Here is a 13969-nt window from a genome sequence, read left to right as displayed (position 1 = left end):
CCAACAAAGAACTGGTTGTCCACCCGGAACTGGCGTGTGCGGTCCAGATAGAATGAGAGCGCACGTTTTGGGTCCAGACGGTGGAGCCTCTCTTCCTCTTTCGAGGGATGCGGAAAGAAGTTGGGCAAGGTGATGGACTGCCCTATGTGGAAGGCTGTGACTACCTTGGGCAGGAAAGAGGAACGCGTTCTCAAGACAACTTTGTCCGGATGGACAGAGAGGAAAGGAGGTTTAGAAGATAGAGCCTGGAGCTCACTCACTCTCCTGAAAGAGGTGATGGCAACCAGGAATGCAGTCTTAAGAGTTAGAAGGCGAAGAGGGTAATTGTGAAGTGGCTCGAAAAGAGCGCACATCAAATAAGTAAGAACTAGGTTCAATTCCCACTGAGGCATTACGAAAGGAACAGGAGGAAACATGTGAGTGATGCCCTTCAAGAATCTATTTACAACAGGGAACTTGAAAAGAAATGGCTGATCAGGTAACCTTAAGAAGGCTGAAATGGCAGAGAGGTAGCCTTTGATAGTGCCCAGAGCAGAGCCCTGATGGGCAAGAGAAAGAAGAAAGAGGAGAACCTCTGAAAGAGGGGAAGAAAGGGGATCCACAGCCTTTGCTGTGCACCATGCCACAAATTTGTTCCACCTGCAGGCGTATACCGATTTTGTGGAGGGACGCCTGGCTGCCACACATCACAGACTTCAGGAGGCAAGTCAAATGGCCTCATCTGTCGCCGCTCAATCTCCACGCATGGAGGTGGAGATTGGAGAGGTTCCGGTGGAGGACCGTCCCCTGCTCCTGCGACAGAAGGTCCTCCCGAAGAGGTAGACGAATCGGGGGATCGACTGACATGCTGAGTAGCTCGGGATACCAGTATCTTCGTACCCAGTCCGGAGCCACAAGGATGACTTGGGCCAGGTCGCGCCTGATCTTCTTCAGCATTCTGTGCAGAAGTGATATAGGCGGAAAGGCGCACAACAGACCGCAGCTCCACTCGCGACGAAAAGCGTTTTCGAGCGAGTGGTGCCTTGGAAATTCCAACGCGCAGAACTGATGACATTGCGCGTTCTCTTCGGTGGCGAATAGATCTAACTAAGTGTCTCCCCACTGCTGAAAGAGACTTTGCGCCACATCCGAGTTCAGACGCCATTCATGATCTATCATGCACCTGCGGCTGAGTTTGTCCGCCCTGGCGTTCAGGGAACCTGCCAGGTGTTGAACCACCAGGGTGACGCCCTGGTGTTCCAGCCATTGCCAGAGACGCAGCCCAGCCCTGTTTGTTGGAGTACCACATGGTGGTGGTGTTGTCCGTGAACACCTGCACTACACTCACCCGGACAGGGGGGAGGAATGCTTTCAGTGCAAGTCGGATCGCCCGAAGCTCCAGAAGGTTGAAATGGAGCTGGGACTCCGCCGGAGACCAGAGGCCTCTGATCTCCGCCTCTCCCATGTGGTCCCCCCAGCCCAGAAGGGACGCATCCGTCACAACTACGTGCTCCGGTTGGGGAAGGGAGAGGGATCTGCCGCTGACCCAATCGCTGTCCGTGATCCACCACTGCAACTGTCGTGCAGTGTCCTCCGAGATCAAGACGTGGTCGGACAAGTTTCCCTGATGCTGGGCCCACTGAAACTTCAGGTCCCACTGCAGAGCCCGCATCCGCCACCTGGCGTGATGCACCAGAAGGATGCAGGAGGCCATCAGCCCCAGAAGCCGCAGCGTCAACCTGACCGAGACTCGGGATAAAGGCTGAAAGATCGGAATCGGAGCCTGAATATCCCGAACCGACTGTTCGGGAGGTTAAACCCGAAACTGCGCCGAGTCCAGAACCGCTCCGATGAAGAGAAGCTTCTGAGAGGGGCACAGGTGTGACTTTGGCACATTGATGGAGAACTTCAGCAGGTGCAGGAGGTCAGCCGTAGTCTGGAGGTGGCTGACGACTGTCTGGGGCGAGCCCCCCTTCAACAACCAGTCGTCGAGATAGGGGAAGACTGACAACCCTAATCTGCGCAGATAAACTGCGACCACCGCCATCGCCTTCGTGAACACCCGAGGGGCGCTGGTAAGGCCGAAGGGGAGCACAGTAAACTGAAAGTGCTCATGGCCTACCGTGAACCCCAGGTAGCGCCGGTGGGCCGGCAGGACGGGAATGTGGAAATAAGCGTCCTGCAAGTCCAACGCCACCATCCAGTCTCCCGGGTCTAGGACAGCTAAGACCTGAGCCAATGTCAGCATCTTGAACTTCTCCTTCCGGAGGAAGCTGTTGAAGTTCCCGAGGTCCAAGATAGAGCGTAGGCCCCCTTTGCCCTTCTTGGGAACCAGAAAGTAGGGGGAATAACAACCACACCCTACTTCTGGCCCAGGAACGCGCTCGATGGCCCCCTTGGCCAAGAGGGACATAACTTCCTCTTGCAGAAGTTGCAAGTGATTCCCCGACACACGGTGGCATGGCTAGAGGGGTCGGCTCGAAGGGGAGGGAGTAGCCCCTTTGGACGATTTGCAGCACCCACCTGTCCGAAGTGATGGTACACCAGTGGAGAAGGTGATGGCGGACCCGGCCCCCAAATGGTATCGAATGGGCCTGAAAGCTCGGACTAGGAGGGCTTTGAGGGGGAGGTGGATGTGGACTAGCTTCGCCGTTGTCCCCTGGCACTGCCTTGGCGGTTACGACGTCCGCCGGCACGCTGGAAGTTAGTCTGCGGCCGTGGCTGGCAGGACGTGAGGGGGCGCCCCTTCCGTGGCCACGAAAGGAGCTAGAGGCAGAAGGTTGCTGGCGCTGGCCCGACAAGTCCACGGACTTGGCCGTAGCCCTGGAATTCTTGAAACGCTCAAGTGCACTGTCTGCCTTGTCACCAAAAAGGGGACGGCCATCAAACGGCATGTCCATGAGAGTGGCCTGGACATCAGCCGAAGAGTTGGCGGACCTCAGCCACGCGTGGCGGCGAACCGCCACCGTCGTTGGAATCGCTCTGCCTAGCAAGTCTGTGGTATCCAGCCCACATCGAATAGAGTACCGTGCTCGTCCTTCCGCAAGGGCTTGGGCGAATTTTGCCCGGGCCTCCTCTGGGCATTGTGGCAGCATGTCCGCTACCGTGTCCCACAGAGAGTGGGTGTAACGGTCCAGAAGGCAAGCGGTGTTGTCCGACCACAACCCCAAACTTAGTGAGGAGAACAGCTTCTTACCGAACTGGTCATAGCTTTTGGATTCCCGATCAGGTGGAGCAGTCGGGAATGCGGTCTGGGAGTTAGAGGCCTGGATAACCAGACTCTCGGGGGTGGGGTGGGTGGACAGGAAGCAAGGGTCGCCCGGGGCCGGGCGGTGGCGTCGGGCCACGTTCCGATCTACAGGGAGGCCTGTAGCGGGCTTGTGCCCAACAGAAGGTCAGTGAGGGCCTCATTAAACGGCAGTAGTGGCTCCGAAGAGCTTGCCTGCGGTTTGAGGACCTCAGTGAGGAGGTTAGTCCTCATGGCCGCGACAGGGAGCTCAAGAGCCAAAGCCTTGGCTGCCCATGTCAACACCACGCTGTAAGCAGCCCCCTCCTCCTTAGCCACGGTAGGAGGGGAGACAAATCCAGTGTCGGGCGAAGTGTCCAGACTGGCCTCCTCTAGCTCCACTGCCCAGTCTTGATGCGACTTGCACTCCTGTGCCAGAGGGTCCTCAGACCCCTCCCAGTCCTCCTCACCCCCCATCTCCTGATAGACAGGGTCAAAGGATGGGGCCGGATCATAGAAGAATTGCTCTTCACCCGGCTTCGACGCCAGATCCGGACCGAGGTTGGGTCCGGGGATGACGGCGTCCGGAGAGGGCATCGTGGGCGACACCCTCGTGGTCGGCGCCAGCAGAGGGGTCGTAAGGTCGACCAGCGGCGACCCGGATCCGGACCCGGATCCAGTGGGGCCCTGCGGTGTCGGGACCGGAGTCGTCGACGGCGCCGGGGCCGAAGCACCCAACAGCGCCGGGGCCGGAACCAACGGCCCGCTAGGGCACCCAGACGGACCCACGGGGCCCGGAGGCACCTCCGTAGGGTCCGTCGGAGGGAAGCGATTCCTCATGGCCATGAGGAAAGCGCTGATCTCCTCGGGTGTCACGTTCAGCCTAGGGACCGGCGGGTGTGGAGCTGGGCGCGGAGCCGCGTGGGCGGTGTCGCCTGAACCCCGGCCGCATCGCGCGAGCGTTGGGGTGAGTCGGAAGAGCGGTGTCGCCTCTTTGACTTGTTGTGCCTCTTACCTGAGGACTTGGAACCCGAAGAGTGGTGTTGACTCGCCAAGCTGTGATGACTGTGGCCCGGCGACCAGTCCGTCGACCTCCTCCTGGACCGGGACCATGAACGGCATGGGGCCGACTGCCGGAGCTCGAGGCGCTAACGGGACCGCTCCTGCCTAGCCTTCGACGTCAAGGCCCGGCAATCGGGGCACGACTTGTCATCGTGGTCGGCCCCGAGGCAATAAAGGCACAGACGGTGGGGGTAAGTAACCGACATCAAGCGGTTACAATCGGCACAGGGTTTGAACCCGGGCATCCCTATTGGCACAGAGAGTCGGTATCGACTCGAAAATCCAAAAGAGATCGAAAAAGTTAGTCAAAAAGTGACTAAGGAGTACTGCTTTTTCCGGATCTGCGCTTGCTGGCGCGGAAAAAAGAAGAACTGACGTCAGCGCGTGAGGGCGGCGTCTAAGTACTCAGACAACGCCATCCCGGCGCCGACGACGGACGTGGAGCCGCAGACGACGCCTACCGACGCGCAGGGGTACTGCTACGCAAAAGTTCCGGATCCAGTCTGACGCCTGGGGATATTCTAAGGTAAGGAATTCTAACACTAACCTGTTTCTTTCAGATTAGCAGATTGATACCTCTGGAAAACGTGTTGCTGCCCAATCAATTTGGATTCTTTCTCTGGGGGAGGTGCATCCCCTGTTTGGAAACATGCTCTTTTCCCAGCATTGCATACTACTAGAGAGTCAGGAGTTTGCTGGCCTCTAATGTATATAGGATCAGAGGGTGCAGCTATATATTTTTTATCAATGCGTGGTGTTATTATCCTAGTTTTGACCAGTCTTTAAAAATATCCTCTACATGACGTACCATACCCTTAAGGAGTGGTAGATATTGTGCCCCCCTTTGAGCATTAGACAGGGTTTCAAAAAAGAAATCTTACTCTATTGTGTCTTTATATAAAGGAAGCATAATGAAGATGAGATGCACACATGATAGACCATATTTAAACCATTTTTAAACCATCGTGGGCGGCGTGCCAACTTGCTCCGCGCTTCGTCCCATTGCGCTGCAATCTAACTGAACCACGAGGGAGCCAACTGTTAGGCTCCACCAAGTTGCACATTTCCATGACTGCCTGAATTCAATGAATCAAATGCTGATCTTTGTTTCATTATTTCATCATTTTATACAGTACATTTTCATCCTTCTTCTTTGTGTTCAATTCATTCTATTCAATACATTTTCCAGGTTTTGAGAGGGGTTGGCCTAACGGCTAAGGCGCTCGACCTCGGAAACTTGGTTCGAGTCTCGGTAACGACGCCAAAAAACCCCCTGTGATTCTGGGCAAATCACTTAATCTCCCCGTGCCTAAAATGAAAGTGTGTCCTCATGTAACGTAACTGGTGCTATGTAAAGCGCTCTGATAACTGATTCGGTTCGGTTCGAGTTCGCGCTATATAAAACTCTGCACAAAAAAATAAAAAATAAAAATAAAATAAAATATGAACAAAACATGGAAATTATTATATTAACCATAGAACAATCCATGAGGTTTTCGTGCTTCGTTAAACACATGCAAGGAATTTAGTAACAGAAAAGACTATACGCAGCTTATAAGTGGGAACTTTCTGAGTACACGTTAGATGAATTTTTAATGCCTCTTGGATTGTTCTATGGTTAATATAATTATTTCCATGTTTTGTTCATATTTTTTGTAACAATTTATCAGTGATATGTATAATGGATGACAATAGTTAATAAGTATACGTATGCTTGTACTTTTAGATGCCCCCGAAGGGAACGGGATTCCCGAAATGCATCGGGTCTGCAAAAATACAAATAAATCATGACATGGATCCCATTTTAATGCTCCTGTGCTTTTATGAACATGGACGTTAAAAATGTATTAAATAGAATGAATTGAACATTTATATAAAGGAAAGCTGCTGCCCTTGTTATAGAATCTTAATATATGCAGAGGCATCGTCAGGTGGTGATGGCTGTGTGGATTAAAGATCGGGGTCTGTATTCCCTTGGGCTCAATATTATAATCATCCCAAGCATCCTCAGCGTGTATGTCTTGTTGCATGTCATCATCATCTTCTATGATGTGTGAGTGAGGGGGTATATGTCCTACCTCAGATAGTTGTGGTGAGTGAGGTGGATGCTGGGGATGGGGTTGGTGGGTTGATGGAAGTGAAATACGGATGTATACAGGATTAGTGGAACCATCCTTTTTCTTTGAAGGCTGCAGAGATGCGTCTAAAGCCTCTTGAAATAACGGTTTCTTAGAAGAGTCGGGCTTTGCTGGCTGAAAAATTACTTTCTTCTTTCCAGGCTGAATTTCGAGATTTTCTTTCCTCGCATCGAACCGTTCCTGCATTACATCTAGGATTGGTTCTGGTGGAGATTTAATGCCTAAAGTGAAACATTTCGGAACCTCAGAATGTTTTGGTTTCGGTGCCATTGTGCTCGGTTCCTAAGTACTATGCTTTTCTTTCAGTGCCAAAACAGATGACTGAGGGGTTATGGGACCCGATTTGGAGGAGGTGGTGGAGGCCCCTGCTGTAGGCCTAACTTTCGGAACCATGCCCGAGGGCAGGTCTTCCATGTCAGTTTTTCGGTGAGCACAGTGACCTTTTTCTGCAGTGGCGTACCGGAAGTAGCCTTTTCGGACGGTGCCGATGTTTTGGGCTTTGGATCAGGGGAAGTGTACTCACTGTCCAATGCTTTTGTGCCAGCTAGAGGGTGGACAAGTCATATTTGAAGTCAGACTCTGAATCATGTTTTGACAGTGATTCCGCTTGTGCTGCCAATGCTTCCTCTTTGTCCTCTTGTTGCCGACCGAAAATATCCGGTACATTGTCCACTTCTTTCCTCTGCATCTCATGCATCTGGCACATCAATCTCAAAGAATTTTCTTTGATCTAAATGACTAACAAGCTTCACAGCTTTCCTCTCGATCAGGAGAGAGGCATAGATTACAGATGGAATGTTGGTCGGTAAGATGCTCTTTAGAATGACACTTTAGACAGAAATTTAATGGAGTGCGTTCCATTAGCAGGTCATTCTCTGATAAAGTAATTGAAGTGAAAGGCCTGGACGGGCGCGGGACGTAGGCCGAGAAGGTGAGTGGAAGGCCGCGATACAGAAGGGTAATGACTCGGAATGGAAATATAACTACACTATTGAGACAATACCGTTGACTGGAGATCTACTAACAAATCAAAGAGAAAGAGTCAAGAACCGAAGTGTGAGAGATTACATCCGAACCTGTCAGCGGATAAAAACCATGTGGCAATGGAGTCAGCGACCATGCGTAGTACTACCAAGAGGAGTCATACAGCCTTGTGACTTGGAACAAAAAAAAGTTGCATCATCTCCGAGCCAACACTAGATGGCTGACTTATGCACAGCATGTGTATCTACAGTACACATGCCTCGAACAGACAATTTTGGGTGTTTACAGCTGAAACATGTGGAGTACATGTCATGTTTCACCTCAATTAGCCTAACTTAGGGGTAACCTCTATATATTAAAAAGGGAATATTAAACGTTGATATTGCTTTACAAGTCAAAAGTCAGATTAGGAGCTTTAAAATTGACTTGCGAGTCTATAGAGGCAGACTGATAGCCATATTTTACCTTTGTTGCATCCAGGGTAGCACACCCAGTGCTGCGATCCCTGGGGTGACCCTCTAACTTGCAGGCCTTGAGTACCATGGATTAGGGACTTACAGGTAAGTTAGCTTATGCCAATTGGGTATAAGCCAATCAAACATATACATTTTAAGGTCACAGCACTGGCACTGAGGTCTGCTTAGAGGGCATCAGTGCACTCAGAGTAAAAAAAAAAACAGCATCATCAATTCCAAAGTTTGGGGGTGACCTTACAAATAGAGGCATTCCCTTGCATGGCCCAAGCTCAGCTGGCACTTAGGGAAACCTAGCAAACCTGCACAGTTTTGATAACTAGACACCTAGGGGAAAGCAGGGTGAGGTGAATTGCGTGGCTCGTTCCGAATTTTATTAACCATACTACTTTGCCAACTAAAACTTTGACTGAAAACACACAGTCTCATCATGTGTGACAAAAACTTCTGGAACCTCTGGGGAGCAACAAATTTACTACCCCTCAGCATCCCTCCAAGTCTTCTGATAAAAATGGTACCTCACTTGTGTGGATAGACCTAGTGCCCAAGACAGGAAAGGGTCCAAAATGCAACATAGATATCACATTTTCATCACTGAAAACGGACCCTTTTTGTGCAATGTGAGTAGCTGTGGATTTTGGGCCATAGCTTAGCCAACACTTGGAGAAACCACGCAAACATACACATGTTGAAACTAGACACCTAAAGAAATCCAGGCTGGGGTGCATCGCGTAGAACTCACCAGGTTTTTTGTACCCAGAAGCCCTTGCAAACCTCAAACTTTGGCTAAAAGAATAATTTACTTCCCCTTTGGTAACAATGCATCTGGTAGAGACATATTCTAGTTGTAGATGTATTACCTTTTGAATTTCCCCCAGGCATCAGTCTGGATCCGGAGATTTTTATCAACAGTACCCCTGTGCGTCCGTAGGTGGCGACGATTGGCTCAGTGCGTGTCGGAAATGGCACCGATGGACCTATATAGAGACGCCGCCTGGGTGCGCTGACGTCAATTCTTAACACAACTTTCCACGCGAAAAGTGCAGAGCCATGAGAGAGACTGACCACTGGTGCGTCAAAACTAGGGCCCTTTAGGAGAGTCCCTAAAGGTGGGCAGAGTAATGGCTGGTCCCACACAAAAGGGTATGACAACTTTCGGGAGGAACAAAGCTTTTGTGCAAAGCACCACTTTAACCGGATGGACAGACAGATAAGGAGGCTCGAAAACGGAGCCTGGAGCTTGCTAACTCTGAGAGCAGATTTGAGTGCTCTCCCAACTGCTGAACGAGACCTTGCGCCACCTCCAGATGGAGACGCCATTTGTGATCGACCAGGCACCGATGGCTGAGTTTGTCCACTCTGGCGTTCAGAGAACCTGCCAGGTGGTGAACCTCCACGGATATGTCCTGATGTTCCAGCCATGTAAAGAGGCAGAAAGCCACCTGAATAAGGGTCCATGATCCCATCCCATACTGCTTGCTGCAATACCACATGGCGGTGGTGTTGTCAGTGAACACCTGCACCACAGTCCCTTTGAGAAAGGAAAGGAATGCCTTCAGTGCCAGTCTGATCGCCCGAAGAACCAAAAGGTTCATATAGAGACCAGACTCCGCCGGACTCCACCGGAGACAAGATGTCTCTGATCGCTCCGCATCTCCCAGGTGGCTGCCCCATCCCAGGAGTGACGCATCCATTACCACCGTCAGATCTGGTTGGGGAAGGGAGAGGGATCTGCCTCTGATCCAATCTTGGTTTGTTAGCCACCAGTGCAGTTAGTGTGCAGTTTCCTCTGAGATCTGGACGTGGTCGGAAAGATTCCCCTGATGCTGAGCACACTGGAACTTCAGGTCCCCCTGCAGAGCCCGCATATGCTGAAATATCGGTATCATAACTCGAATATTCCGGACTTGCTGCTCTGGAGGGTAGGCCTGAGACCGCACTGAGTTCAGAAATGCTCCGATGAATGGAAGCGTCTGAGAGGGAGTCAGGTGTGCCTTCGGAACGCTGATAGTGATGCCCAGCGAGTGCAGGAAGTCCACCGTAGTCTGGAGGTGGGAGACAATAGCCTGGGGCGAGCGGCATTCAACAGCTAGTCATCGAGATAGGGGTAGACTGGCACCCCTGATCTGCGCAGACCATCTCCATCACTTTTGTGAACACCCGAGGGGCACTGGTAAGCCCAAAGAGGAGCACAGTGAAATGAAAGTGCTTGTGAACCGTAAGTAATGTCTGTGGGCAGGCAGGGTGGGGATATGGAAATAAGTGTCCTGTAAGTTCAACGCCGCCATCCAATCTCCAGGGTCGAGGGCAGAAAGGACCTGGGCCAAAGTGAGCATTTTGAACTTCTCCTTCAGGAGGAAGAAGTTGATAAAAACGCTGCCCCACTTGTGTGGCTGGGTCTATTGCCCTCGGCAAGAACAGGTCAAACCAAGGTCAACAGGAGTTCTTATGTGAGACTTCCATTGATCCACACAAGTGGGGTACCATTGTTGTCTGGCGACAAGTGGGATCTGTGGGTGGTAGGAAATGTGTGGATCCCCACCGATTGCAGAACCTTTCTGCACAGATATTTGAGTAGAATGTATGTTTTTAGCCCGCAGAAAGACCACAGAGGGTTTATGGGTGAGGATGATGCATGATGTCTTTATGGTCCAGACCTATCCGATTATATTATAAAAAATAGTTCTGCCATCCAGTGGGCTTTCTGCTGCTGACCGGGGGAACCTTCCTCTCTGTCCTCCAGGGAGGCCAAAATCCTGGATCATCTATTCTGGGGTTGGAGTAAGACCTAATCTCAGTGTGTGACACTAGCGCCCTTTTTTTTTTTGCCTCAAATGCAAAATCCCTAGAGTCTAGAGGGCTTTCTATGCCCCACTTCCAGGACAGATTTGGGGCAACCTCCCCAACTGGGACAAGCCTTCTATCTCCTATCTTCTGAACCTACAGGAGCAGAAAGACACTATTTCACCCTACTAGGACAGTGGTATTGCTTGATGACAGTGTAGGCCGCCCCGTCCATTTGTTTTGGCATAATTTTAAAATCTCTGGAATCTAGTGGGGGATACGGGTGAATACCCCTATCCACCACTGGGTGGGAGAGGAGGACAGAAAGTGTACTGGGCCCCAGGGTGGGGTGGGGGTGGCGGGATACAATGGTCCATGCTGTGGAAACACGACCCCACCTCAAAACAAATACTTCATAAATGCAGTCCCTGGTGTCTAGTGGGCTTGAAACCTCTCTCCACACCCCGACTAAGCACCAACCTCAGCATTCCACAGTCAACAGGTTAGGGACAAGGCATAACAGGTTACCAAGCCCAGGACCCAAACCAGGAGAGCAGGAGCAGCAAGCTGACAGCAGAGGGCAGGCTAGCTGGGGCAGCACAACAGACCATGAAGGGCAGGAGGGAAGGGACAGGGGAAAGCATGTAGAGAAGTGAGGGCTGTGGGACGGGTAGATGCAGGGGGTGTGCAAAGTGACCATAGAGGACAAGCATGAATGGCAGGGACAGGAACCAAACCATGGAGACAAGCAGGAGGGGGAAGTGGCATGCACATAGTGAACGGAGGGGAAAAGGCCGGGGGGAAAAGCTGACCAAAGAAAACATGCATGCATTGGCACAGCTAGCACAATGGACCATACAGGGGAGGAGGAAGGTGAGCCAGGGCAACAAGCTGACCATGTAGGGTCATGCACAGCAGACTAATGGCCACAGGATCTGGCCTCTGACCAGGCACTCCACTCACCCGATGGAAGTGGCCAACCACTCACTGCACACAGCCTTTGCCCCTCCACACATGTTATTTATTTATTATTTCACGGTACAATAGGCTCAAGCTTCATCCCTGTGGTACAGCGGGACCATGCAAGCTTCACCCAACGAAACTTGCACGGTCCTGTAGTGCCAAGGGGGTGAGGCCTGAGCACTGGTTCCCTGCAGTACCTCATCGCACGGGGTCCCACAAGAGTACCTCAGTACCAGCAACTTTGGGTTTCCCCACCCGCATCAGATGGTCAGGGTGTCCCTACCCTGCCTACCCTGCCTCCTTATATCAAATGTTTTAACTTCAGGACATGGGGACAGAGTCTCAGATTCCGGTAATGGCAGCCACAACATTTTTGTTTTTGTCCATGTAGTGGCATGCCAATCAGATCTCTCTCTACCATGGAACCACTACTGGTCCTGTTGTACCAAAAAGGCTGATGGGAGAAAAGCTCTCTCGACCAATCGGAAAGCCGTATAGTTTTAAGGTTTGGTACTGTGGGACCCCTGGGGCACCAAGCATCTCAATATACCTAATTTTTTTAACTCCTTCATGACTATCCAGAGTTCCTATTTAAATGTGAATTTCTCGAACACAGGTGAAGAGATTTACACCAAATAACAAACAGCATGCTTTCTGAGTACAGTTCAAACTTTCTGCCAAATTTGGTGTCATTTAGTTCAGTTGTTTTTTTCTGTATCTTTTTCCAATATTTCATATGTGAATTAACAGGGCGAATCAATGTTTTCTAAACAATCCTTTTTCTTGGACCCTCCCCCACTTGACTGATTACCCAGAATTTTTCTAGGAAAGAATTCAGGTGGATGAACATTTATTTATTCGTGCCAAGCACAATGGTTAAAAATGTTTTGTATTTTTTTCAAAATTATTTTTCAGTACCAGACGATTCCTTGATGGGACTGGAATTGTCACCTGCAACACTAAACTGCAAGACTGCTATGATGAAAATATAATTTTATGTTCTCCTGCCGTTTAAGTATGTACTAATGTAACGTTTAACAAAATTATTAAAAAAAGAAAATGAGAAAGAAGAACTATGCAAATTAATTTGCATGTTTTAATTTCATGTCTTCATTTGAATCCAAAGTGCCATATCTACCAGCCGCACTCAGTTTTTTTGTGTGATGGAAGAGGGGAGTTATATTTTAATTATTGGAAACACTAAAGTTTACTTTGAGTCATAAGTTTTCACAGTGAATCACAAGATTCCTACCATCCAGAACAAAATATTGAACTAGCAACAATATTTTCAGTGCAAAGTTGCTTTGCTCACCAACTCCACAGCAACCTCAAGGTGTATTCAGGAAACATGTACATAAAACACAAATAACAGTTGGATAAATAAAGGCCAACATACTTGATTGTAAAAGCACTCTCCAAAGACACATGGTCATCTTGGAAGGAAACTTGACAGTAACGTACGTCACTGACAGATATTGGAACTTTCACATCCGGTAAAAGTCCCTGTACTAGTTGTTCTCGATTAATCTTTGGTGTCCAGTTAACCTAAACATTGCATTAAAAAAAACAATGGAAAGAAGTTATGATTATCAAATACTTAAGTTTAAAGTATATCAAATGTAATCAAGTTAAATACATCATAAATTAGGCTTACCTGTTTTAAAAAAGAACATACATATTGGGACAAAGGCACTTTGCATGTCCATCACCGTAATTTCTGAACCTTGTTTATATGGTAGGCCCCCACAGGGCCCTACTCTAAACTAACCTTTCTAGTTGCACACAGACCTCGTATGCACTTTGTCTCTGAACAATTACTTTTAACAGGTTAGGAACCTTCCCTTCAAAGGGTAATACAATCAGATAAATTATCACGTGCTCCTTAGGGAACACTTCGGAGACTGTCTTTTAATGTATTGTTTTATTGTTTTTATAGATGTAATCGAAGTGATTTCAACAATTCAAGTAAATAAGTTTTGCAGATATGCGCCCCTTCTAAATATGACAACAAACTCAAGAATTTACTGAAAGAAAACATATGCTTGAAATTGTATGATGGTAGCAAATAAATATAAAAGAGAAACATTTCCTTGATCAGAGTTGGTTATGGAAAAATTAGAAAACTGATCCTTGGAGTCACATGGACAACTTAGCAGTATAATAGGTGAGATTGCTGTCGGTGCCTGCTAAGCAGGACAGTCACTACTGTATCTTCTGCAGAAGGCTGGTTTTCATGCCTCCATGACTCTAGGGGTAACTGGTTGGACCAATCAAGACCTTCCTCAAAAGAGTTGATGTGAATTTTAATTTGAGGTCCAGAACTTAACGACTGTCAAAGTATTATTGAAGGAGGGAATGTA

At 49.4% G+C, this 13969-nt stretch overlaps 1 protein-coding gene across 1 annotated transcript in view; it reads right to left on the bottom strand.

Moving 5' to 3' along the window:
• Positions 1-13969, bottom strand: part of SMCHD1 (structural maintenance of chromosomes flexible hinge domain containing 1) — a 2317253-nt gene that overhangs the window by 1278178 nt on the left and 1025106 nt on the right. Inside the window, exon 26 of the mRNA XM_078687460.1 lies at positions 13006-13154. Within this exon, the coding sequence (XP_078543586.1) occupies positions 13006-13154 (149 nt within the window). The remainder of the gene's footprint in view (positions 1-13005; positions 13155-13969) is intronic.

The sequence above is a fragment of the Lissotriton helveticus genome, chromosome 4_1, assembly GCF_964261635.1.
Source record: "Lissotriton helveticus chromosome 4_1, aLisHel1.1, whole genome shotgun sequence".
NCBI lineage: Eukaryota > Metazoa > Chordata > Amphibia > Caudata > Salamandridae > Lissotriton > Lissotriton helveticus.
Note: the sequence above shows the minus strand (reverse complement) of the source record. Positions and strands in the feature narration are given on the sequence as shown.